This window comes from Phyllobates terribilis, unplaced genomic scaffold (genome assembly GCF_046119375.1).
Source record: "Phyllobates terribilis strain yellow unplaced genomic scaffold, ASM4611937v1 Scaffold_5__5_contigs__length_657084704, whole genome shotgun sequence".
Classification (NCBI taxonomy): domain Eukaryota; kingdom Metazoa; phylum Chordata; class Amphibia; order Anura; family Dendrobatidae; genus Phyllobates; species Phyllobates terribilis.
Window position 1 is genome coordinate 409,358,302 of NW_027362765.1, and position 23,678 is coordinate 409,381,979.

Genomic DNA, 23,678 nt, shown 5'->3' on the forward strand with positions numbered 1-23,678 from the left:
GCTTGGACTGGCCCACAGGACAGCAGGTGAATCCTCTGGTGGGCCCCAGCACACTCTTATATGAGCAATACTTAGTACAATATACTTGAATCACTATGTACAGACAAAGGCGGCATCTTATTCATGTAACAATCTCCCCAGTTCATTGTTGTATAAATTTGTGATAATGTTATATTTGCATGTAGCTGAAAAGTGGGGCCCTGGAGTTGGTTCTTGGCAGCCCAGTCTGGCAATGAATCCTCCATTGGAAAGATGATAAATCTCCATGATCTGACATCCAGTGGAATATGCCACCATTAATGATAGTTTACTTGAAATGAAAAAAAAATACTTTTTTCACGTCCTATAATGCTCATGCACAAGACCGTATTGCGGATCTGAGTCAGTGGATTAATACACCACTGATTGTTTGATATGGGCTGATACTCTAAAAACATTGCTCCTAGGGGTTAATATGATGCCTCAAGGAAGTTACAAAATGCAGCATATGAAGGTAGCGGAAGACGCGCAGAATGGATTTACATGGCTTCATCTCTTGGCTTTCCCATAATTGCTGGCGCTGCCTGAATTTACAGGATGAGGCTGCAGCACTTCTGCTCCTTTAGCGACTTTTCTGTTAGTTCAGAGTTATCATAGGGAACTGAAAGGTGATGTCCACATTTGGGGGCAACTTTTACTTTTGTTTTTAATTAAATGCATGTATTTGGAGATTAAAAAACAAATTTTGCAATTGGGTTCCAATAAAATGACTGCACTCTTTACTTTCTATAATCTCTGCTCTACACTGTCTATTGTTGTCTCAAGAATAAGTTAACAGCTTTTGCAGATTCCCAGCACATTTAACTTTGATGTGGTCATAAATTAGTTGAGATAAGTTCAGAAAAAAAAGAGGAAATAAAATGAGCTCACTGATGGGATTTCAGTTTACTCAGTCTTCAGACAATAGAGAGCATAACAGAGGTTATAGAATGAAAATAGTTTGATATTTTTAACACCCCCCCAATTCAAAAATGACTTCTGGCCCCAAATACATGCATTTAATGAAAAAAATAAAAATGTCCCCAAAAATAGATAACCTCTTTAAGCCAACACAGTCCTTCATCAATCTGTACACAGGTCCGCAAATATTTAACTCAGACAAGATGTGGGTAATGATTTGGAAGGTAAAATAATAAAACAAATGAATAAATAATACGGTGTTCAGGTTCTGCACTGAACCGCCTTTTTTATGTTACTTCTGGTAGTTTTCCATTAGAAATCATTTGCCTTTCTACATAACATCATGTTGAGTAAATGAAATGAAAAGGATAAGAATAAAAAGATAAAGGAGATTAAGAGCTTCGGATTAAAGTAGGACGCATTATAATCAAAATCCAGGGAACAGACCGAGCGGAAAGCGGCATACTCATAGTATAAAAATATAGAGACATGAAAAAGTATCTGAGATTGTAGTCAAGCCGTTATATAAAGCCTTAACTAACATTAAAGGAAGAGATGGTTCATTTACCTGAGAACTGCTCTTCTCCTTACTCCCATGGGTGTCACTGTCGCTCAGTCTCTGAATGCTCTGAGGTGTTTGAGATCGTGGTGGGCTTCAAAGGTCAAGAGAGAAACATAAGCAAAATGAGATAAATACTTTAGAAAGTCTTATAAACGGTTACTGATGATTCTTAAAGTGTAAATGCGCTTTTCCAAAACTTTTGACATGTTAGAGAGACATGTCAGAAGTTTTGATCAGTTGGGATCCGGATGCTGAAATCTGAAACACTTGCTAAAAGGAAGGAGGAGAAGCAAGTGGCCGAGTGCTGCTTTCCACCAAGACTAAGGACAGGCTGTGCAGACCTTCTATTGAGGTCCTCTTCAGTGCTCGACTCCTTAGTTTTAGAAATTTTTGTGTTCTCAGCACCATGACCCCCACTAGTGAAAACATCAAATCTTTAGGACATGCCAGAAGTTTTTACACTTTAGGACAGATATACAGCTTCAAACAAAGTCTCGTTAAATGAGAAATTTTAAATAGTGCGACTCCAAAATTGAAATCAAGCTGGATCATCCAAACCTTCTACGAATGTGGGCCCAAGACCAAAACTATAATTAAAAAGAATTTGTCATGATTCCACCACTCGGGGTGTCCTAAGGACGCTGTGAGTGACAGCTCAGCCGTCCTACAGGGTCAAGGGCATGCTGGGCTGCCAGAATTGTGAGCGACAGCCCAGTCATCCAATATGAGGCAGGGGTGTGCTGGGCAGTTGGTATTGTGAATGACAGTCTAGCTGTCCAATCTGGCCAGGCCTGTGGTATTTCCTCCAGGTGTCACCCGTTCAGGGTAATTACATACCTATTTAGATGGCTGGCAATAATCAGAACATTGCCAGTTGTAGCCTGGCTCTGCCGTGTGTTTGCTATGTGTTCCAATTTTCGGATCTTTGTTGCCGGACCTTGGATTTGCCTTTTGAAAACGTGTTTGTATTACCGCTTTTCCCTTGACCTTAGTTACCTAACCCCGGACTTTGCCTGTGACTGTCCCTTTGTCTTACCCCTTTGTCTTTGCCGTACCCTCCTGGCTTTTGACCTCGGATTCCTTGACTTCCCCGCTTCACGGCTTGTCCGTGAGAAGTGACTCAGTCACAGAATTTACTATTTTGGACAACCTTTTTTCCATAAGCTTTATTAAGATACAAGGAGGTAATATAAAGAGGGTCCTTTAAATACAAAAGGGATGTTCTCATCTCGCCCGCAGGATGTAGTATAAACATATTATAAATTAAGGTTCCATCTCTGGGATCGCTCCACCAGTTGTGTCCTTTTTTACTTTTCCTCTTTGTTTAACTTATCTTGAGATGTGTGACAGGTTGGAAGGAGGTTAGGAGACCCTTATTCTCAACTTTGGTGCAAGTCCTAAAAGTAGACTGAGATGAGAATACGCCTTAAACATATCTACCTACAATAAAGTCCATAAGTTGACATATCTTAGCTCTTTATATATAAGGGTAAGCCATAACAAAAAGTCAACTTGAACCAAACATTTCTTAATGCAAGTAAATAGCAGAACACAACAGAAGGTGCTGTCCTAACCATAGGTCATCACTGTATGGCTGCATGGATCCAGACAGCTCCAATTAGTGAGCACGACAGCCCATTAAAATAAACAGGGCTGAGCTGCAACCAGGAGCAGCCACATGCATACGTTGATTGGTGGGGTCCCACGTTTCCCGAAATCCCACTTAAGTAAGGTTCACATTAGTGTTTCTTCTTGTTCCATCAAGGTTCTGATGCTTCTGATGGCAAAAGTAAGGTATTTCATTGGCTATTCTTGACATAAAAAAAAAACTTGACCAAAGCCAAATGGACTCCATTATAAGTCAGGGGTGAAATCTTTTAACAAAATTTAGCGAGTGGAGATATCCAAGAACATTATAACACCTAGATCTTAGCTTTCACCATTGACATCATACCTATCGCAGTGGGAACTCTCTCTGGAGCTACTTCTTCCAGACTCATGTTGTGCATCCAATAATATCTTTTCCATGTCCCCATTGTGAATGGAGATTGAGGCTGGAACCTGTTCTTGGCCTCCTACTGTTGGCACGCCACCTTGACCATTATTGCTAAAATGCAGCTCAACCCAGGAACCTGGACACAAGAGCACAAGCACACTTGTTAGAGAAGTCATACTTAAAAATTAAGACTTATTCAAGTCAATTTGCTTTTTATCCACCATCATTTTCTAGATATATGGTAAGATACATCATGATAGGCTATTATTGTTCAGCGCAATACGATTAATGTAGGAAATTGACAAGACTTGGGTACTTGTAGGGCATTGTTGCCATATCCTCTTTGGACATTATATACAGTCTTAAAATGGTTTCCTAAATTAAATGTACTCATTGAATAATAAAAAGATAAAATTTACTAATATACTTTTTTTTGCAACAATTCCACTCAGTTTTCAAGCTCTCTGCTTGCAGCCATTCAAAGGCAACTCTTCTGATTATTAGGCCCGGGCAGCATCATTTGTCTTGCACCATAAAGATGACATCACGGATAGGGATGAGTGAGCCCGTGGATGTTCGGGTTCGACCGAACTTTAGTCCAAAGTTTGGTTCAGGTATTGGAACTGTCACGCCAGGTGTGGGAAAGACGTAGAGCAACACAGAGGGAAAGGGAGCCCAGACACTCTCCCTGGCGTAAGGCTACAGCTAGGGATGGAAGGAGATGAGCACTAGTCAACCTCCACTAAACTCTAGACAACAAGGGTGGACAAAACAGGGGAAATGGCTTAGCTTTAGATGAACTCCAAATAAGCACATGGCCTCAAGCTCCAGAGAGGACGAAGTACTGCTCCTGCTACTCTTCACAAGTAGAAATGGATATAGCCGGCGACTCCCTCTCCGATACACAAGGTATATTTACACCCAGGCAGAGAGCTAATTAGTAAGAGAGGTAGTCGCTCGGTCCTAAAGACAGCCTCTTATATAAAAGGCTGTCTGCAATGCCAAACGTAGAGATCTCCTGCAACCCACTGAAGGGCGACCCTTTGTCACCTCTGACACACACGCGACAGGAACTCTACCCGAACTTGAACCCGAAACCCATATAAGTCAATGGGTATCCGAACTTTGGTGCTATAAAATGGTCGTAGTAAGGGCTAGGGGGCTGCCAAAGGAAGCAGTCAGTCTCTCTCTCCCTCTCAACTTCCAGGAGAAGTCCGTGTTCGGAGTTCAGCACTGGTAAGAACGCCGAACTTTACAGTTCAGGTTTGCTCATCTCTAATCACGGGCCTTTTAATAAGAAGAGCTGCTGAGGATACCAGCAGGTATGAGAATGTTTGCTGGACTCTGGTCTTTAGGTCACAAACGATCAACTTGACTGCTGGCTCAGGATCCCGCAAACCATTTTGCTCAACACTAGTTAGTTTACATCCAGATTTTGATTCTCACTTTCCTGATCCATGAACAGCAATATAAAAATGAAAATTAACACTTTTAAATAAAGGGATTTTTGGACACTTCTGCATTGGGCTGTGAGTGCCGCTGTTGACATTGCTTCGACAGGTGCCTGCACTGTCGACAGGTGCTGTAATGAATTGAACAAATGATACTGCTCGTCCATGCACTCGTCCTGGCAGCCACCATGTTGTTAGCGTCGCTCACCTCCCAATGCAGAAATTAATGGCGCCAGAGAAACCCTTTAAAGGAACTTAAAAAAAAAAAAAAAGGGTATTTTTTATATAAGCAGTCTTCATTTTGGCTCCATTACATTCATTTTTTTCTGTTTAAAAGAAAAGATAAGGAATAATATTGTGCTACTTTTCTTTTTGAAAAAAGAAAAATCTTGAAGGAGAGGACTCCTTTCTTTAAATCTTTTTTTCAATAAGTTTCATAAACAAGCAAAATGTCTTTTCTTTGTAGCAATTTATTTCATTAGATGATTTCACTAAATTAAATTGTGCCTGCTCATAAGGTAAATGGAGCTCCTTAAAAAAATATATCCATTAGAAGTAGAGCATCATGTCCAACAGAATCAAACAGTAGCGCCAGTTTAATATCTTTGGTGGATTGTTTGTTTCAACTAGTGTTTGTTCTTTGGAACTTTGATAAAAAAGGATTAGTTAAAAACAGTAATTCATCCAGACCTATGTACATGGGAACTATTGACACAGAACTATAGTTATTTCCTAAATATAATATCGTTCAAAATAAATGAGTTAATTCTGCTAAAAATGAGTTCAGTTAGGTTTACACTAGAGATTGAAACCCATAACAATTTGGGAAATTCAGTCCTGGAAATCACCAGTAAAAGATGTGATGTGGATCTCTATTCTTTATATAAAATAAATGTGGCCCAAACCTAGGAATCCATAATACAATGTCAACAATCCACATCTCTATAGATGTCCCATATAAGTCTGTGCTAAGAGTACCTTGATCTACTCCACAAAGAGACCTCTCTTCAGATGGTGATCAGTAAGTCTAACCTGAGAGCACACAGACAACACACTTAAGTGTCAGGTCAATGTCTTTGAGGGAAGTCCCAGAGTCAGCATTATTTATGGATACCAAGCAGTTGAAGCCTTGGGCATGTTTACAAAGTGATACACAGGCATTAGTACATTTCAGTAAATAAGCAAGAATTACTAGTTCTCAGAAGGTCAAAAAGTCATGGTCTCTTGGAGTACTATCAACACATCTGCACATGTCTACATCTACGAAAGACATTTAATCAAGCGTTACCGATTAATATAATAACTCTAACATCCCATAAACTGAAGAGATCAATATCTGTAGGGAAGATACTGATGGTATTGTAGGGAGAATATAGATCTGTTATATGGATCCAAACTCAATGGGGTTGGAGCAAATTGTGCAAATCCAGTAAACACAATAGGCTCGATTCATTAAAAGGGCTGTCCACAAGTGAATCCGACGCTGACTGGACGCAGGGCTCGTGTGACAACCTCATGAGTGCCAACACCGCTGGAATGGCACCGGCATGGGAGGCGAGTATATGTGTTTTTATTTTAAAGGGGTCAAACATGAGGAATGAGAAGGTTGTTGTCCTAGTAATGGACAACCCCTTTAAGACAGGGGCATTGCTTGGCAGTCTTAATGAAGGAACTGCTGGAGTAAGATGCGCCTTGAGTCAGTAGTATGATTCTAGCAAAATTTATCCCATTAAAGTGGTGTAAATTTTGATGAATTTGCCGGGTGGGCTTCACCATGCTCTGTCTCACCACACGGATGCCCATTTTTTTGAAGCTGGATGGGACTGGCCTAAAAATACTAGAAGTCAGACATTTTTTAGTAAAAAAAATGTGCGACATTTCAAAGTGTTTTTACGCCAGATAATTGTTAAAACACATTGATAAATCAGGCTCTTAAAAAAGTAGCACATATTGAAAACGGTGAAACTTCTCCGGGTAGTATATTGCTAAGATAATTATCATTTGCAATTGTAAATTCTGCGCTACAGATAAACAGGTGGATTAAGGTCACTTAGGTTCAGATCTGAGGACAATCATCGCCAGTTTTATTATTAACCTACAAAACAGTGACAATATTTACCAGGAGCAATGGGAACATACTTCACGTCACCGGCCACATAACTTATGTTATCACACTCATCTTTCAACTCCATGTAAACGCTCTGTACAGTATGTGGAAATCAACTGACTGCCAGTCACATGCCATTTGTTTTCACCATACACCGGAGGTGAGAGAACAAAAGTTCACATAAAAATAGCAATATAATGTGTCCTTAGCTGTTACTCGAAAACCAACCGCCACCCAGCAAGCCTGACATCTAGAGATCTTTAACCCGCTCATTAGCTCATTAAAGGGATTGAAATGTCTGCTTAGTCCATCGTTGACGGTTGTGTTGCTTTAACAGCCCAGAGAAAATCTTGGCTGCCCTCCTTGTTTATGCCACGGAGGCGCAGGGAGTGAGTGCCAGTGCTAATACTTCCTTGTTTACAATCTTGCCATTAATGCAGCAAATGTATAGACTTCATTCATTATATCGAATAGAATGTTCTGGGAGTCCGTAAATCTACTGTTCCCACCCTATTCATTTTTACATTGTATAACCAAGGGAGTAACTAGAGGGGACACTGAGATAGTATTTGGATATGAGGTTGGGAGCCCCTCTAACACTGGTATTATAACGGGTGGGGGGGGGGTCCTGTTAAAGATTTTGTATTGGAACCCACAAACTTTAGGATACACCTCTCCGTCCATTGTTTGAAAATGGAAAAGAGACACAACCACCAATTCCCACCATAGATGCCATCCAGTGAAAAGAAGTTATCAACTATCCACGGGATAGGTGATAGCTCATAGCTCGAGCACTGGGACACCCACGACCAAAAGTGGACACTTATCCCTGCTAGAACAGAGCGACAGTGCACATGCTCGAACAGCACTACTCTCATTTTTTATGGGAATGCTACTTGACTTTTTCTGGCAGCCCCATAGGGAATGAATGCAGCAGCTGTCGAGCATGTGCATTGCTGCTACATTCTAGCAGGGATAAAAGTGCCCAGTTCAGGTGATCTTGGGGTCCAAGCGGTAAGACCTCAGTTGGGAGGTGATTACTTCTCCCAAACATAACACCCCTTTCAGTGTGTGTCTGGTGACCCCCCAGAATACCCAAAACAGAGGCTCTCATTTTAGTCCGAAATATCCCCACAGAGTTCCTGCCAGGGTCTCTTCAATGCATCCGACACCAAAAAGAGCTTGATGCAGATACTTTATTCAGCCAGTCTATTTCCTGATTCATCGAAACCAGTCATTTTCATGCCAGTCTAGATGTGGAAGTGAGGGATGCTGGTCTGACAAGTGACGTGCACCTCTGTGCGCTTTGCCACAAATATTACTTTTGTTGGAACTGGAGAAAGATTTGTGGAGTAAGGAACAATGCCACTTGTCACCCACTTTGTTGGAGTTGGGAGAAAATGGTGTGAGAATGTCAAAAAACACTAGCTGCGCTAAAATCTTGCAACTTTTCAAAGCTTTTTACACCAGAATTCAAGCGTAAAAGTTTGCCGAATCAGGCCCTCTCTCTCTACCGCTATAGCAGGCCATACGCAAGGTAATCAAATGACGTTTTATATACACTGTGTGCCGAATTATTAGGCAAGTTGTATTTTAGAGGATTATTTTTATTATTGATCAACAACTATGTTCTCAATCAACCCAAAAGACTCAAATATTCAAGCTTAATATTTTTGGAAGTTGGAGTTGGTTTTTTTTTTAGATTTGGCTATCTTAGGAGGATATCTGTTTGAGCAGGTAACTATTACTGTGCTAAATTATTAGGCAACTTAATAAAAACCAAATATAATCCCATCTCACTTGTTTATTTTCACCAGGTAAACCAATATCAGTGCAAAAAATTCAGAAATAAACATTTCTGACATGCAAAAACAAAAACCAAAAAAATTAGTTATCAATATAGCCACCATTCTTTATGATGACACTTAACAGCCTCCATCCATAGATTCTGTCAGTTGCTTGATCTGTTTTCGACCAACATTGCGTGCAGCAGCCACCACAGCCTCCCAGACACTGTTCCGAGAGGTGTACTGTTTTCCCTCCCTGTAGATCTCACATATTATGATGGACCACAGGTTCTCTATGGGGTTCAGATCAGGTGAACAAGGGGGTCATGTCATTATTTTTTCTTCTTTTAGACCTTTACTGGCCAGCCACGCTGTAGAGTAGTTGGATGCATGTGATGGAGCATTGTCCTGCATGAAAATCATGTTTTTCTTGAACGATACTGACTTCTTCCTGTACCACTGCTTGAAGTTGTCTTCCAGAAACTGGCAGTAGGTCTGGGAGTTGAGCTTCACTCCATCCTCAACCCGAAAAGGTCCCACAAGTTCATCTTTGATGATACCAGCCCATACCAGTACCCCACCTCCACTTTGCTGGCGTCTGAGTCGGAGTGGAGCTCTCTGCTCTTTACTGATCCAGCCTCTGGCCCATCCATCTGGCCCATCAAGAGTCACTCTCATTTCATCAGTCCATAAAACCTTTGAAAAATCAGTCTTAAGATATTTCTTGGCCCATTCTTGACGTTTTATCTTATGTTTCTTGTTCAAAGGTGGTCGTTTTTCTGCCTTCCTTACCTTGGCCATGTCCCTGAGTATCGCACACCTTGTGCTTTTTGATACTCCAGTAACGTTGCAACTCTGAAATATGGCAAAGCTGGTGGCGAATGGCATCTTGGCAGCTTCACGCTTGATTTTCCTCAATTCATGGGCAGTTATTTTGCGCCTTTTTTGGCCAACACGCTTCTTACAACCCTGTTGACTATTTGCCATGAAACACTTGATTGTTCGGTGATCACGCTTCAAAAGTTTGGAAATTTCAAGACTGCCGCATCCCTCGGCAAGACATCTCACAATTTTGGACTTTTCAGAGCCCGTGAAATCTCTCTTCTGACCCATTTTGCCAAAGGAAAGGAAGTTGCCTAATAATTAAGCACACCTTATATAGGGTGTTGATGTCATTAGTCAACACCCCTCCTCATTACAGAGATGCACATCACCAGATTTACTTAATTGGTAGTTGGCTCTCAAGCCTATGCAGCTTGGAGTAGGACAACATGTATAAAAAGTATCATGTGATCAAAACACTCATTTGCCTAATAATTTGGCACACAGTGTAGTTTCTGTATAACAATATAATTCAGACACTTTATGTTATGTATTTATTACATAGACACTGATTAAGTGGACAATGTGCGGTAGTTTATAGGCACATCATTCACTATTATAGGGGCAGTATTATGGCAACATTAGGCACCATTAAGATTCCGGATTTGATTAGGATTTTGCCTTTTCTTCTGTGCCGATGAAAGCAGAATCAAAACCAATGAAAGCTCAGTTTGTAAACACTGGTAAAAAAAATATACAGTACATAGATCTATTTCCACGTCCTAGAAAAAGATGAGGAAGAGTAAATTTCCTGCCAATTATTCTCACTTAATCTGAGAGCAGCATAGTGTAAGGGCAGAAAGCCTGATTCCAGCGATGTGTCACTTACTGGACGGCTTAGGCTATGTTCACACACGTTGTGTTTTTTTCTGCTGCAAATCTGCTGCTAACTTTTCTTTGGCAAGAAAACAGTTGCGTAAAAAACGCGTGTATTTGCTGAATATTTGTTGCGTTTTTTTTCTGCGGATTTGCTGCGTATTTTTGACCACCCATTACTTCCTATGGGTGAAAAAAACGCAGGTGCGTTTTCTGCTGCAGAAACGCTGAAAGAAGCGACATGCTCTATTTTCCAAATACGCAAGCAAGGCAGAAAATACACAGCCAACAAAAAGCAACATGTGTGAACAGAGAATTCTGGTTCTCATAGACTTTGCTGGTACTGCCAGACGCAGTTGAAAATGTGCATAAAAATCGGCTTCAAAGTACGCAGCAAAACACAACGTGTGTGAACATGGCCTTATAGTTTCAATAAAATCAGTGTTTTATCAGCTGGAGATCATCACTAGCAGACTAGTAAACCTGCTGCCATGTATAACCCCACCTCCACCACAGTTTTCTGCCTATGCAGAGTGAATGCAGGAAGCTGCCAATCAGTGGTGTGGGCGGGGTTATACAGAGCTCAGCATTAAGAGAACTGCTGTCTGCAGCAGAGAAAACTTGCATCAAAACAACACCAAGCAGCCCAGTAAGTGACACATAGCTGGAGTCAAGGCCTCTATATCATGCTGCTTTTGGATGAGGTAGCAAAAACTGATGACAGATTCCCTTTAATGTCATTATGGAAGTTTCACAAAGTCTTGGCAGTTTTGCAGAACACAAAGTGACGATACTTTGACCTGGATAAATGGCCAGTGATGCAATGCAGAGATGTTGCTACAATTCTGCACTTTCAACATCACAGTGGTCTGGTGGTTGTATCAAAGAGAAGTAAGCAGAAAGTTACTCTCCATTAGGCTGCGTGCACACGATGCGTTTTTCATGCGTTTCCTCAGCGGAAACGCATCAAAAACTCATTGGTAATCCGCACCCCATGGTCCCAATGGCATTCTGCAATGTCAATGCACATGCTGCGGATTTTTCTGCTCATAAATCCGCAGCATGTTCATTAATTTTGCGGAAGCGCCGCCATTGACTTGCATTGAGACGCATAGAATCAGTGTCTGAACATTTGTACAAGCGGATAATATGCGTCTCAATGTGCAGATGGTACCCAGTTCTGGAGGAGAGAAGACTCTCATCCAGACCTGGGTACCATTGTACCTGTGAAAAAAAGAATAAAATAAAAAATAAAGTTTATATTCACCTGTCCGGCGGCTTCTCTCTGCTTGCCGGCAGCGCTTCTCCTTCCAGGACCTGAGATGACGTCGCGGTCATGTGACCGCAGGCTGTCTCGCGAGATGCCGGCAAGCCAGGAAGGAACGCGACAGCATCGGGGGTGAGTATAGCTTTTATTTTTTCATTTTTACGGTCATTTTTACGGTCACACTGTATAAATTTGCATGGATTTATACAGTGTGACCTAGTTGTCAAGCACTTTCCAAGTGATGCTATCGCCTGGAAAGCGCTTGTCAATCTGCATGCGGAAACGCATGTGGATCCGCATGTATTCTGCAGGAAAAACGCATGCACAATCTGCATGTGTTTTTTCTGCCAGGGAGATGCAGAAATGCTGCAGAAATTTTCTGCTTCATTTCTGCATCGTGGGCACATAGCCTTAGGGAAGTTTTTAAAGCACCACTCCAGTGTTGGCACTTTAAATGTAATCCACCTACCCCCGGTCATATACTCACCCTCCGCCACCATCTTGTTAGCGCAGCTTCTGATTGTCAAGAAGTCAGAAGCTACGTCACAAGCTCTCAATGAAAGTCTGTGAGAGCCAGAAGGAGGCCAGAACGAGGCTCTCATAGGCGTGTAGTGAAAACTGATCTCCGCGCCTCTCCATGAAACACTGGAGCAGCTGGGAGGTCACTTTTCACCCGAGACCGACGGAAACAGCAGCGAAAACAGATGAAAACACCGGAAGGTGAGTATCAGACAGGGAGCAGGGGACTTACATTTAAAGCACAACTCAAGCGGTGCACTGAAAAAAAAAACACTGGAGTGCTGCTTTAAATTGTCCTCTTCTGTAATCATTTTATCTTCAATTACCTGGATCTGCGTACGCCGGGTGATCACCCATATGGCTGCTAATACAAATATAAAAACTGTAAAATAGTTTGCACTTTATTTTGGATTATTTCTGATATACAGTGGGTACAGAAAGTATTCAGACCCCTTTAAATGTTTCACTCTTTGTTTCATTGCAGCCATTTGGTAAATTCTAAAAAGTTCATTTTTTTTCTCATTAAAGTACACTCTGCACCCCATCTTGACCGAAAATAACCAGAAATGTAGAATTTTTTTGCAAATTTATTAAAAAAGAAAAACTAAAATATCACATGGTCATAAGTATTCAGACCCTTTGCTCCGTATTGAGTAGAAGCCCCCTTTTTAGCTAGTACAGCCATGAGTCTTCTTGGGAATGATGCAACAAGTTTTTCACACCTGGATTTGGGGATCCTCTGCCATTCTTCCTTGCAGATCCTCTCCAGTTCCGTCAGGTTGGATGGTGAACGTTGGTGGACAGCCATTTTCAGGTCTCTCCAGAGATGCTCAATTGGGTTTAGGTCAGGGCACTGGCTGGGCCAGTCAAGAATGGTCACAGAGTTGTTCTGAAGCCACTCCTTTGTTATTTTAGCTGTGTGCTTAGGGTCATTGTCTTGTTGGAAGGTGAACCTTTGGCCAATTCTGAGGTCCAGAGCACTCGGGAAGAGGTTTTCATCCAGGATATCTCTGTACTTGGCCGCATTCATGTTTCCTGTCCCTGCAGCTGAAAAACACCCCCATAGCATGATGATGCCACCACCATGTTTCACTGTTGGGATTGCATTGGGCAGGTGATGAGCAGCGCCTGGTTTTCTCCACACAGACCGCTTAGAATTATCACCAAAAAGTTCTATTTTCATCTCATCAGACTAGAGAATCTTATTTCTCATAGTCTGGGAGTTCTTCATGTGTTTTTGAGCAAACTCTATGCAGGCTTTCATATGTTTTGCACTATGGAGAGGCTTCCGTCGGGCCACTCTGCCATAAAGGCCTGACTGGTGGAGGGCTGCAGAGATAGTTGACTGTGGAACTTTCTCTCATCTCCCTACTGCATATCTGGAGCTCAGCCACAGTGATCTTGGGGTTCTTCTTTACCTCACTCACCAAGGCTCTTCTCCCACAATTTCTCAGTCTGGCTTGACGGCCAGGTCTAGGAAGACTTCTGGTGGTCCCAAACTTCTTCCATTTAAGGATTATGGAGGCCAATGTGCTCTTAGGAACCTTGAGTACTGCAGAAATTCTTTTGTAACCTTTTCCAGATCTGTGTCTTGCCACAATTCTGTCTCTGAGCTCCTTGGGCAGATCCTTTGAGCTCATGATTCTCATTTGGTCTGACATGCACTGTGAGCTGTGAGGTCTTATATAGACAGGTGTGTGCCTTCCCAAATCAAGTCCTATCAGTTTAATTAAACACAGCTGGACTCGAATGAAGGAGTAGAACCATCTCAAGGAGGATCACAAGGAAATGGACTGCATGTGGCTTAAATACGAGTGTCTGAGCAAAGGGTCTGAATACTTATGACCATGTGATATTTCAGTTTTTCTTTTTTAATAAATTTGCAAAAAATTCTACATTTGTTTTTTTTCAGTCAAGATGGAGTGCAGAATGGACTTTAATGAGAAAAAAAACTTTAGAATTTACCAAATGGCTGCAATGAAACAAAGAGTGAAAAATTTAAAGGGGTCTGAATACTTTCCGTACCCACTGTATATGGCTGCAGTCATATACTAAAGATTATATATATATATATATATATATATATATATATATATATATATATATATATATATATATATATATATATATATATATATATATATATATATATATATATATATACATACACACTATATGTATGGCTCCACTCTCCCTGTACATTGCCACTTCATTCACAATACTGGTGGGGCAGGTGGGTATTTATCTTTTGCATTTTTTGAGAGCCATTTTTTAGCCTATAGGGTTGTCCTGGCTAATGATATTGATGACCAATAATTTGGATAGATCATCTATATTAGATTGGTGGGGGTACGATAACCGCCAGCCACCCCCAACAATCAGCTGTTATCAGCTCCATTCAGTGTATTATTCTTATACTCTGTTCACTGGTTACATCCAGCCGCAGCTGATAAAAGCTGCTTGTTGGCAGTGTCGGTTGTCAAATCCCCATCAGTACCATTAAGCCAGACAACCCCTATAAGGGGCAGATGCAGACGAGAGTATTTTTTGTCATCCGAGAAAAACTGATCAATTATGCAAAAGGACACTCTGATAAAAAGTGTGAACACAGTGTGATGCGATTCTCCCAGATGACGAGAAAAAAAATGTCTCCATCTTCTCCATTCTGTCAGTCCTTGGAAATCAGACTGCACTCAGATGTCATCCGAGTGTAGTCCATTGGTTTCCACAGACTCATTGAATTGCATGGCTGCGAACGATCCGAGGAAAAAAAACTTAAATGCGCACGTCCCCATAGAATAATATTGGTCCGTGTGCAATCTGATGTTTTGTCGGATCGCGCTGATCATGCGCATGAGCCCTAATGTTTCTTTTCATCCTGGCACATTTTGATTCTAATTTATCAATTTGGCATATGATGTATGATAAATTTTGCACAATGGACATCAGATTAGTCTCAGTAAAAAAGTACTCAGAGCTCGCTGACTTTTTATTTTTTTACATCAACCTTATACCTGGAGTACAATTGCAAAAAAATGTTGATCATGAATTGTAAAAGTGCCGTGCAATGCCCACATTACTACACTGCAAATAAAACTACAGTGTTCAGTGTACACACAGTAAAAGTAGGCGCAAAGCATCCTAAATCTAGTGGTTATTGCACCAACAAAATAAAATAGTGAATAGTGCAAACACAATAATATCCCTCTAGTGTTGTGTTTCTACAGTAAAGTCACATCCATAACTATTACTTGCCATTGTATTTTGCTGTGCAATAGTCACAGTCTGCCCAAGGTTAAAAGTATTGAACGGTAATATAAAAAGCAAAAATAATCTTATTACAACTTTAAAGTGCATCTGTCACCAGATTTCACAATACAAACTGAATACGTCATTACAAACAGGTCTTAGACCTGATGGGGCTGGTGTACGTACTTTGAAAATCAATGTCAGAATGTCTGTATTATCCTGATATTAAAGTGAGCTTTTTATGAGTCCAGCTATAGAATGAAATAGCACTAGTCAATCTCCACTAAACACAAGAAGGGTGGACAAACACGGGGGAATTGCTTAGCTTTAGACGACTCCAAACAAATGCGCACACGTCCTCAAGCTCCAGAGAGGACGAAGTACTGCTCTTGCTAAAGCCTTCACAAGTAGTAATGAATATCGCTGGCACCTCCTTCTCACACCAGGTATTTATACACCCAGGCCAGGGAGCTAATTAGCCAGAGGGAGGTAGCTGCTAGGTCCTAGAGACAGACAGCCTCTAAGAAGATGTCTGTAATGCCAAACGTAGAGATCTCCTGCAGCGAACTGCAGGGCGACTGTCTGTCACCTCTGACACACCTGTGACAGAGGAGGGACACTGAGGAGCTGTCAATCATAGTAGGTGGGCAAATATTCAGCAGCTACAGAGAGGAGGGACACTGAGGGGTTGTCTATAATCAAGCTAGCTGGGCAGATTCAGCAGCAGGGAGGAGGGACACTGAGGGGCTGTCAATCATAGTAGGTGGGCAAATATTCTGCAGCTACAGAGAGGAGGGACACTGAGGGGTTGTCTATAATCAAGCTAGCTGGGCAGATTCAGCAGCAGGGAGGAGGGACACTGAGGGGCTGTCACTCAAGCTATGTTGGAAGAGATTAAGTTTACACTTCAAAAAGGATTATACAGCAATTCTCATGGATTTTCAAAGTAAGTACACTGGCCTCATCATGTCCAAGAGATCTAGTTAATAATGTATACAGCTTTTATTGTGAAATCTGGTGAGAGGTCAACTTAATGCTCAGACCCAGACTACCCCTGCAAAATGCTATCCAGAAATAATGATGCTGTTTTAATAATTGCATTTATAAAATATCTCTAAAGGGTTAAAACAAAGTGTTATGGACTTATTAAATACATGGAAAATCCCTGTACACAGAGCAAATGCCACTGTGCACAGAGGTCGGAAATCCTCCATTGGACTTTGATATATTTGTGTATATAGTCCTATATACAGCTTGTCACAATTAGAAGGAGTGACGCACAAGGGGCTTTTTTTGGAGACGCCATTTCCATGGAAAACAAGTTACAGCACTTAACTCATGAAAAATATAAATTGCAAGATCCAAAGTGTTCCTGGGAATGTGTAGTAAAAATGACCCTGTATCCCTGGACTTGCAATATGTATACAGTGCAGAGTTTCATGTAGCTCTGTGGACAAGTCTGTGCAGGACAAGCGGTGACATTACAGCTGGCGGGGAGGGATTAGCCTGCTCCCCCTGGAGAAGTGGCTGCCCAAAAGTAGAAAACCTGGTTCAAAGCATCCAGTGATCAAAAGTCCCTTCCCCAGCACCATGCTGTCCGGAGCAGGTTCTTCTTAGCACAGAGGCAGAAAGTCAATAGCTACAGATTAAAATAGCCATCTGCTAGAGTCCAATAGGCTCCTGTGGTCACAGGGGGGGCGGGGGGATCATATTCACATTTTAGAATGGATCCAGCAACAATCCTTTGGCAAAAAAAAAAGTTGAGCAGGCACAACATTTTTATCAGCCCGAAAAAAAACTGATTTCAACTGGATCCGTTTTTTTAACATTGAAGTCTATGGAAAATGGATCCATTAAACAGCCATCTGTTTTACTTTCATTTGAGGAGAATCCGTTTTTTGCTTACTAGATCCATTTCAAATAGAAGAAAACGGATGGCTATTTAACGGATCCGTTTTCCATAGGCTTCAATGTTAAAAAAACGGATCCAGTTGAAATCAGTTTTTTAAAAACAGACAAAAATTTGTGTCTGGACAACTTTTTTGACAACGGATTGCTGCTGGATCCGTTCTAACGGATCACTACCGGACATGTGAACATAGCCTTTAGGTGATGGACTATCGCCCGTATACACCATACTGTATGACATCACTATATGATACTTTATGATCATGTTTTATCTTTATGAGGCCATCCCTCTGAACACCCTGATAACACTATAGTTTACAGCGTAGAGACATAACAAGCAGCAGAACCAGGGAACACACAATGATAACAGTCATAGCCCGCAGCAAGCAAACATTATAAAGAATCTCATTACATACAATTAGTTTGGAAGTAATCTTCACATTTGCAAGTTTATATGTCAACTTGGGTAATCCCAATCTTTTAATAAGTAACTACACATTGAGTGAAATAAACATCACAATGCTGCTTTATCCCTCCACCATGCTTTACACTGCAGCTTTATTAATTGTGTTGAGCAGGGGCAACTTTACAACGGAGGAGCAAAGGAGTACAGAAGCTGGCTGGATGGCAGAGCAGCCCTTACAAACTGTATAGCTAACAGCTTGCAAGTGCTGCACTCCTTGCCTAGGAGACCAGCCAGTGGTTACAGTGTAGGTGATGACTTGTTCAACTGTTGGAACCAACTTGTTGGTCCAACTGCTGGGACCCCCAGCGATCCCAATAATGGAGCTCTAGAACACCGAGAAGCAGAATAAGTTACTATTTTGGAAAAAAAACTTTATGCAACCATGTATGAGAGAAAATAAGCCAGTACAAGCTGTACTTGTGAAATCTGCTGATCTCCAGGGTTGGAGAATCCAGGCCCAGGGGCGGCTTATGCTGTGAAAAGGGGTTTCCTTGTGGATGGACCCCTTTAAGATAATCCACATGATGACAGATATTACAAGTTAGTTTTACATTTCTGGGGAAATTTCCACGTTTCACGTTTTGGTTTGGGAAATATTCTTTCTATTATTCTTCTTATTACTATTATTATTATTTCTTTATTATTCTTTTTATCATTATAATTTATTTTAATTATTTATTAATTCTTTATTATTCTTTTTTATCATTATTAGTTATTCTTTATCTTTTATTAATTATTATTATTTATTTTAGCAGTGACAGTGTTGAAATACTGACTCAGTACAGTCTCACGGTCTAATATTAGAGTAAATTATCCAAAAACCTTATTTTTAAAATGTGTAAATGGTTACTGCAACAGTCTATGATTCTCCAGTTGTGACTGAACTACAACTCCAAGCATGCCAAGAGAATAATAGGGGTTATGTCGCTGTATAGTATGCCCTTTAGACACAAAACAACCAGAAAACTCTTCCCTAATACGCGGGGGAAATATCTTGTAACCGCAGGTCACACACAACAAAGAACCTTTCAGGAAAAACGCAAATACAGCAGTGCTGACTCTGAGCTATCAGTCCTCATGGAGTCATCAGAAGCCCACACATAACACAGATGTAGCAGAGATGATTGTGTCATTTTGCTGTTTCTCCTATAGGAGTAGGTTTACCTACTAAATAACAACCAAATCTCTGCATCATTGACAAACTCGGCTCTGCTACATCATTAGATATATTGGCTGGTGGTTCTACTTGGGGACAATTTTAGGAGCAGACCACATCACCGCTGTCGGGAATCCATCTATGCTGACTACTAGGAAACACACAGAGACTGACTCCATTGCCCCAGTCTATGTCATGTCAACAAACCCCTGGGAAAAACAATCACACCTCATGGGGACTGTTGACAAATGCCAGGAAACAGAGATGAGGAAAGACACAAACAAAGGCAAAGTGAAAAAAATATGGTGCTTAGAAAGCAAATAAGGCTCAATACACACAGTGCAATTTGCTATCACTGCACAGATGTAGCAGAGCTGACCACTCGTTTAGCAGAGCTGAGTACACATGTAGCAGACAGAATTGAACACACATGAAGAGGAGCTGAATACACAAGTAACAATGCTGAACCCACATGTAGCAGAACTGATCGCCATGTAGCAGAACTGATCGCCATGTAGCAAAATTTATGCAGCAGAGCTGATCACTTGTTTAGCAAAGCTGATCACACATGTAGCAGAGCTGGTCACACATGTAGCATATCTGGTCACACATGTAGCAGAGTTGATCACACATGTAGCAGAGCTGATCACACATGTAACAGCTGATCACACATTTAGTAACGCTGATCACACATGTAACAGCTGATCACCATGTAACAGCTGATCACCCATGTAGCAGAGCTGATCACACATATAACAGAGCTGATCACACATGTAGCAGCTGATCACCATGTAACAGCTGATCACACATGTAGCAGAGCTGATCACACATATAACAGAGCTGATCACACATGTAGCAGAGCTGATCACCATGTAACAGCTGATCACACATGTAGCAGAGCTGATCACACATATAACAGAGCTGATCACACATGTAGCAGAAATGATCACAGATATAGCAGAGATGTACACAGATGTAGCAGGATTGATTACACATGTAGCAGAGCTGAACACACATGTAGCAGAGCTGACCACAAATGTAACAGCTGATCACTCATGTAGCAGAGCTGATCACACATGTAACAGCTGATCACACATATAGCAGAGCTGATCACACATGTAACAGCTGATCACACATATAGCAGAGCTGATCACACATGTAGCAGAGCTGACCACACATGTAGCAGAGCTGACCACACATGTAACAGCTGATCACTCGTGTAGCACAGCTGATCACACATGTAACAGCTGATCACACATATAGCAGAGCTGATCACACATGTAACAGCTGATCACTTGTGTAGCACAGCTGATCACACATGTAACAGAGCTGATCACACATATAGCAGAGCTGACCACACATGTAGCAGAGCTGACCACACATGTAACAGCTGATCACACATATAGCAGAGCTGATCACACATGTAGCAGAGCTGACCACACATGTAGCAGAGCTGACCACACATGTAACAGCTGATCACTCGTGTAGCAGAGCTGACCACACATGTAACAGCTGATCACTCGTGTAGCAGAGCTGACCACACATGTAACAGCTGATCACTCGTGTAGCAGAGCTGACCACACATGTAACAGCTGATCACTCGTGTAGCAGAGCTGACCACACATGTAACAGCTGATCACTCGTGTAGCACAGCTGATCACACATGTAACAGCTGATCACACATATAGCAGAGCTGATCACACATGTAGCAGAGATCACACATATAGCAGAGCTGATCACACATGTAGCAGAGATCACACATATAGCACATCTGATTACACATATAGCAGAGCTGATCACACATGTAACAGCTGATCACTTGTGTAGCACAGCTGATCACACATGTAACAGAGCTGATCACACATATAGCAGAGCTGACCACACATGTAGCAGAGCTGACCACACATGTAACAGCTGATCACACATATAGCAGAGCTGATCACACATGTAGCAGAGCTGACCACACATGTAGCAGAGCTGACCACACATGTAGCAGAGCTGACCACACATGTAACAGCTGATCACTCGTGTAGCAGAGCTGACCACACATGTAACAGCTGATCACTCCTGTAGCAGAGCTGACCACACATGTAACAGCTGATCACTCGTGTAGCAGAGCTGACCACACATGTAACAGCTGATCACTCGTGTAGCAGAGCTGACCACACATGTAACAGCTGATCACTCGTGTAGCACAGCTGATCACACATGTAACAGCTGATCACTCGTGTAGCAGAGCTGATCACACATGTAACAGCTGATCACACATATAGCAGAGCTGATCACACATGTAGCAGAGATCACACATATAGCAGAGCTGATCACACATGTAGCAGAGCTGACCACACATGTAACAGCTGATCACTCGTGTAGCAGAGCTGACCACACATGTAACAGCTGATCACTCCTGTAGCAGAGCTGACCACACATGTAACAGCTGATCACTCGTGTAGCAGAGCTGACCACACATGTAACAGCTGATCACTCGTGTAGCACAGCTGATCACACATGTAACAGCTGATCACACATATAGCAGAGCTGATCACACATGTAGCAGAGATCACACATATAGCAGAGCTGATCACACATGTAGCAGAGCTGACCACACATGTAGCAGAGCTGACCACACATGTAACAGCTGATCACACATGTAGCAGAGCTGACCACACATGTAGCAGAGCTGACCACACATGTAACAGCTGATCACTCGTGTAGCAGAGCTGACCACACATGTAACAGCTGATCACTCGTGTAGCAGAGCTGATCACACATGTAACAGCTGATCACACATATAGCAGAGCTGATCACACATGTAACAGCTGATCACTCGTGTAGCAGAGCTGACCACACATGTAACAGCTGATCACTCGTGTAGCAGAGCTGACCACACATGTAACAGCTGATCACTCGTGTAGCACAGCTGATCACACATGTAACAGCTGATCACACATATAGCAGAGCTGATCACACATGTAGCAGAGATCACACATATAGCAGAGCTGATCACACATGTAGCAGAGATCACACATATAGCACATCTGATTACACATATAGCAGAGCTGATCACACATGTAACAGCTGATCACTTGTGTAGCACAGCTGATCACACATGTAACAGAGCTGATCACACATATAGCAGAGCTGACCACACATGTAGCAGAGCTGACCACACATGTAACAGCTGATCACACATATAGCAGAGCTGATCACACATGTAGCAGAGCTGACCACACATGTAGCAGAGCTGACCACACATGTAACAGCTGATCACTCGTGTAGCAGAGCTGACCACACATGTAACAGCTGATCACTCGTGTAGCAGAGCTGACCACACATGTAACAGCTGATCACTCGTGTAGCAGAGCTGATCACACATGTAACAGCTGATCACACATGTAGCAGAGCTGACCACACATGTAACAGCTGATCACTCGTGTAGCACAGCTGACCACACATGTAACAGCTGATCACTCGTGTAGCAGAGCTGACCACACATGTAACAGCTGATCACTCGTGTAGCACAGCTGATCACACATGTAACAGCTGATCACACATATAGCAGAGCTGATCACACATGTAGCAGAGATCACACATATAGCAGAGCTGATCACACATGTAGCAGAGCTGACCACACATGTAGCAGAGCTGACCACACATGTAACAGCTGATCACACATGTAGCAGAGCTGACCACACATGTAGCAGAGCTGACCACACATGTAACAGCTGATCACTCGTGTAGCAGAGCTGACCACACATGTAACAGCTGATCACTCGTGTAGCAGAGCTGATCACACATGTAACAGCTGATCACACATATAGCAGAGCTGATCACACATGTAGCAGAGATCACACATATAGCAGAGCTGATCACACATGTAGCAGAGATCACACATATAGCAGAGCTGATCACACATGTAGCAGAGCTGATCACACATATAGCACATCTGATTACACATATAGCAGAGCTGATCACACATGTAGCAGAGCTGATCACACATAGCAAAGATGATTTTATCCACATGTCACCATACTATCCTCATCTGTGCTTGTATATAGAACTGTAGATGCTGCAATACTCAAACCAGATCAAAAAATCCAAATAACAAACTTAGCTCTGCTACATCAGTATTATAATTGCATTGCAGAAAAGCTAGAAGGCTTCTGCTCACCCTGCAGGGGCTCTTCCTGGAGGCTGTGCCCGTCACTGTGGGACATGGTGCTGCTGGTTGCCCACCTGGCTCTCCTGTCGGCCACAGCTGCCGCAGCTGCTTCTGGCTTTGTCGCCGACTTGTTATTGTTATTGCTCTAAGCTCCAGGATGACGTAGACACGGAGCCGGCAGCTGATTGGCCGAGCGCAACTCCCACCGTCCGCGCTGTGGGCCGGCTTCCCACTCAGACACAGCACAGGCGGCCGGCAATAGGCGGCGGCAGTGCTCCACCAGTGCTGCACAAGTGCCATGTCAGCGCTGCGCCCATAGGCTGCGACAACACAGTCCTCTGGCTTCCCCTATGGGCCCTGGAGTGTGACACTGCAGTAATGGCTGTCTGCTGGTGCTAGATGTGCAGTCAG

The 23,678-nt window shown here is 42.2% G+C and overlaps 1 protein-coding gene across 1 annotated transcript in view; it reads right to left on the minus strand.

The window, feature by feature from the left end:
- BNIP3 (BCL2 interacting protein 3) overlaps nucleotides 1-23,443 on the minus strand; it is a 40,305-nt gene extending 16,862 nt beyond the window's left edge. Inside the window, exons 1-3 of the mRNA XM_073685100.1 lie at nucleotides 23,277-23,443; nucleotides 3,456-3,633; nucleotides 1,508-1,592 (exon numbers count right to left, since the gene is read on the minus strand). Of these exons, the coding sequence (XP_073541201.1) occupies nucleotides 1,508-1,592; nucleotides 3,456-3,633; nucleotides 23,277-23,322 (309 nt within the window). The 5' untranslated portion in view covers nucleotides 23,323-23,443. The remainder of the gene's footprint in view (nucleotides 1-1,507; nucleotides 1,593-3,455; nucleotides 3,634-23,276) is intronic.
- Between the last annotated feature and the right edge of the window lie 235 nt (nucleotides 23,444-23,678).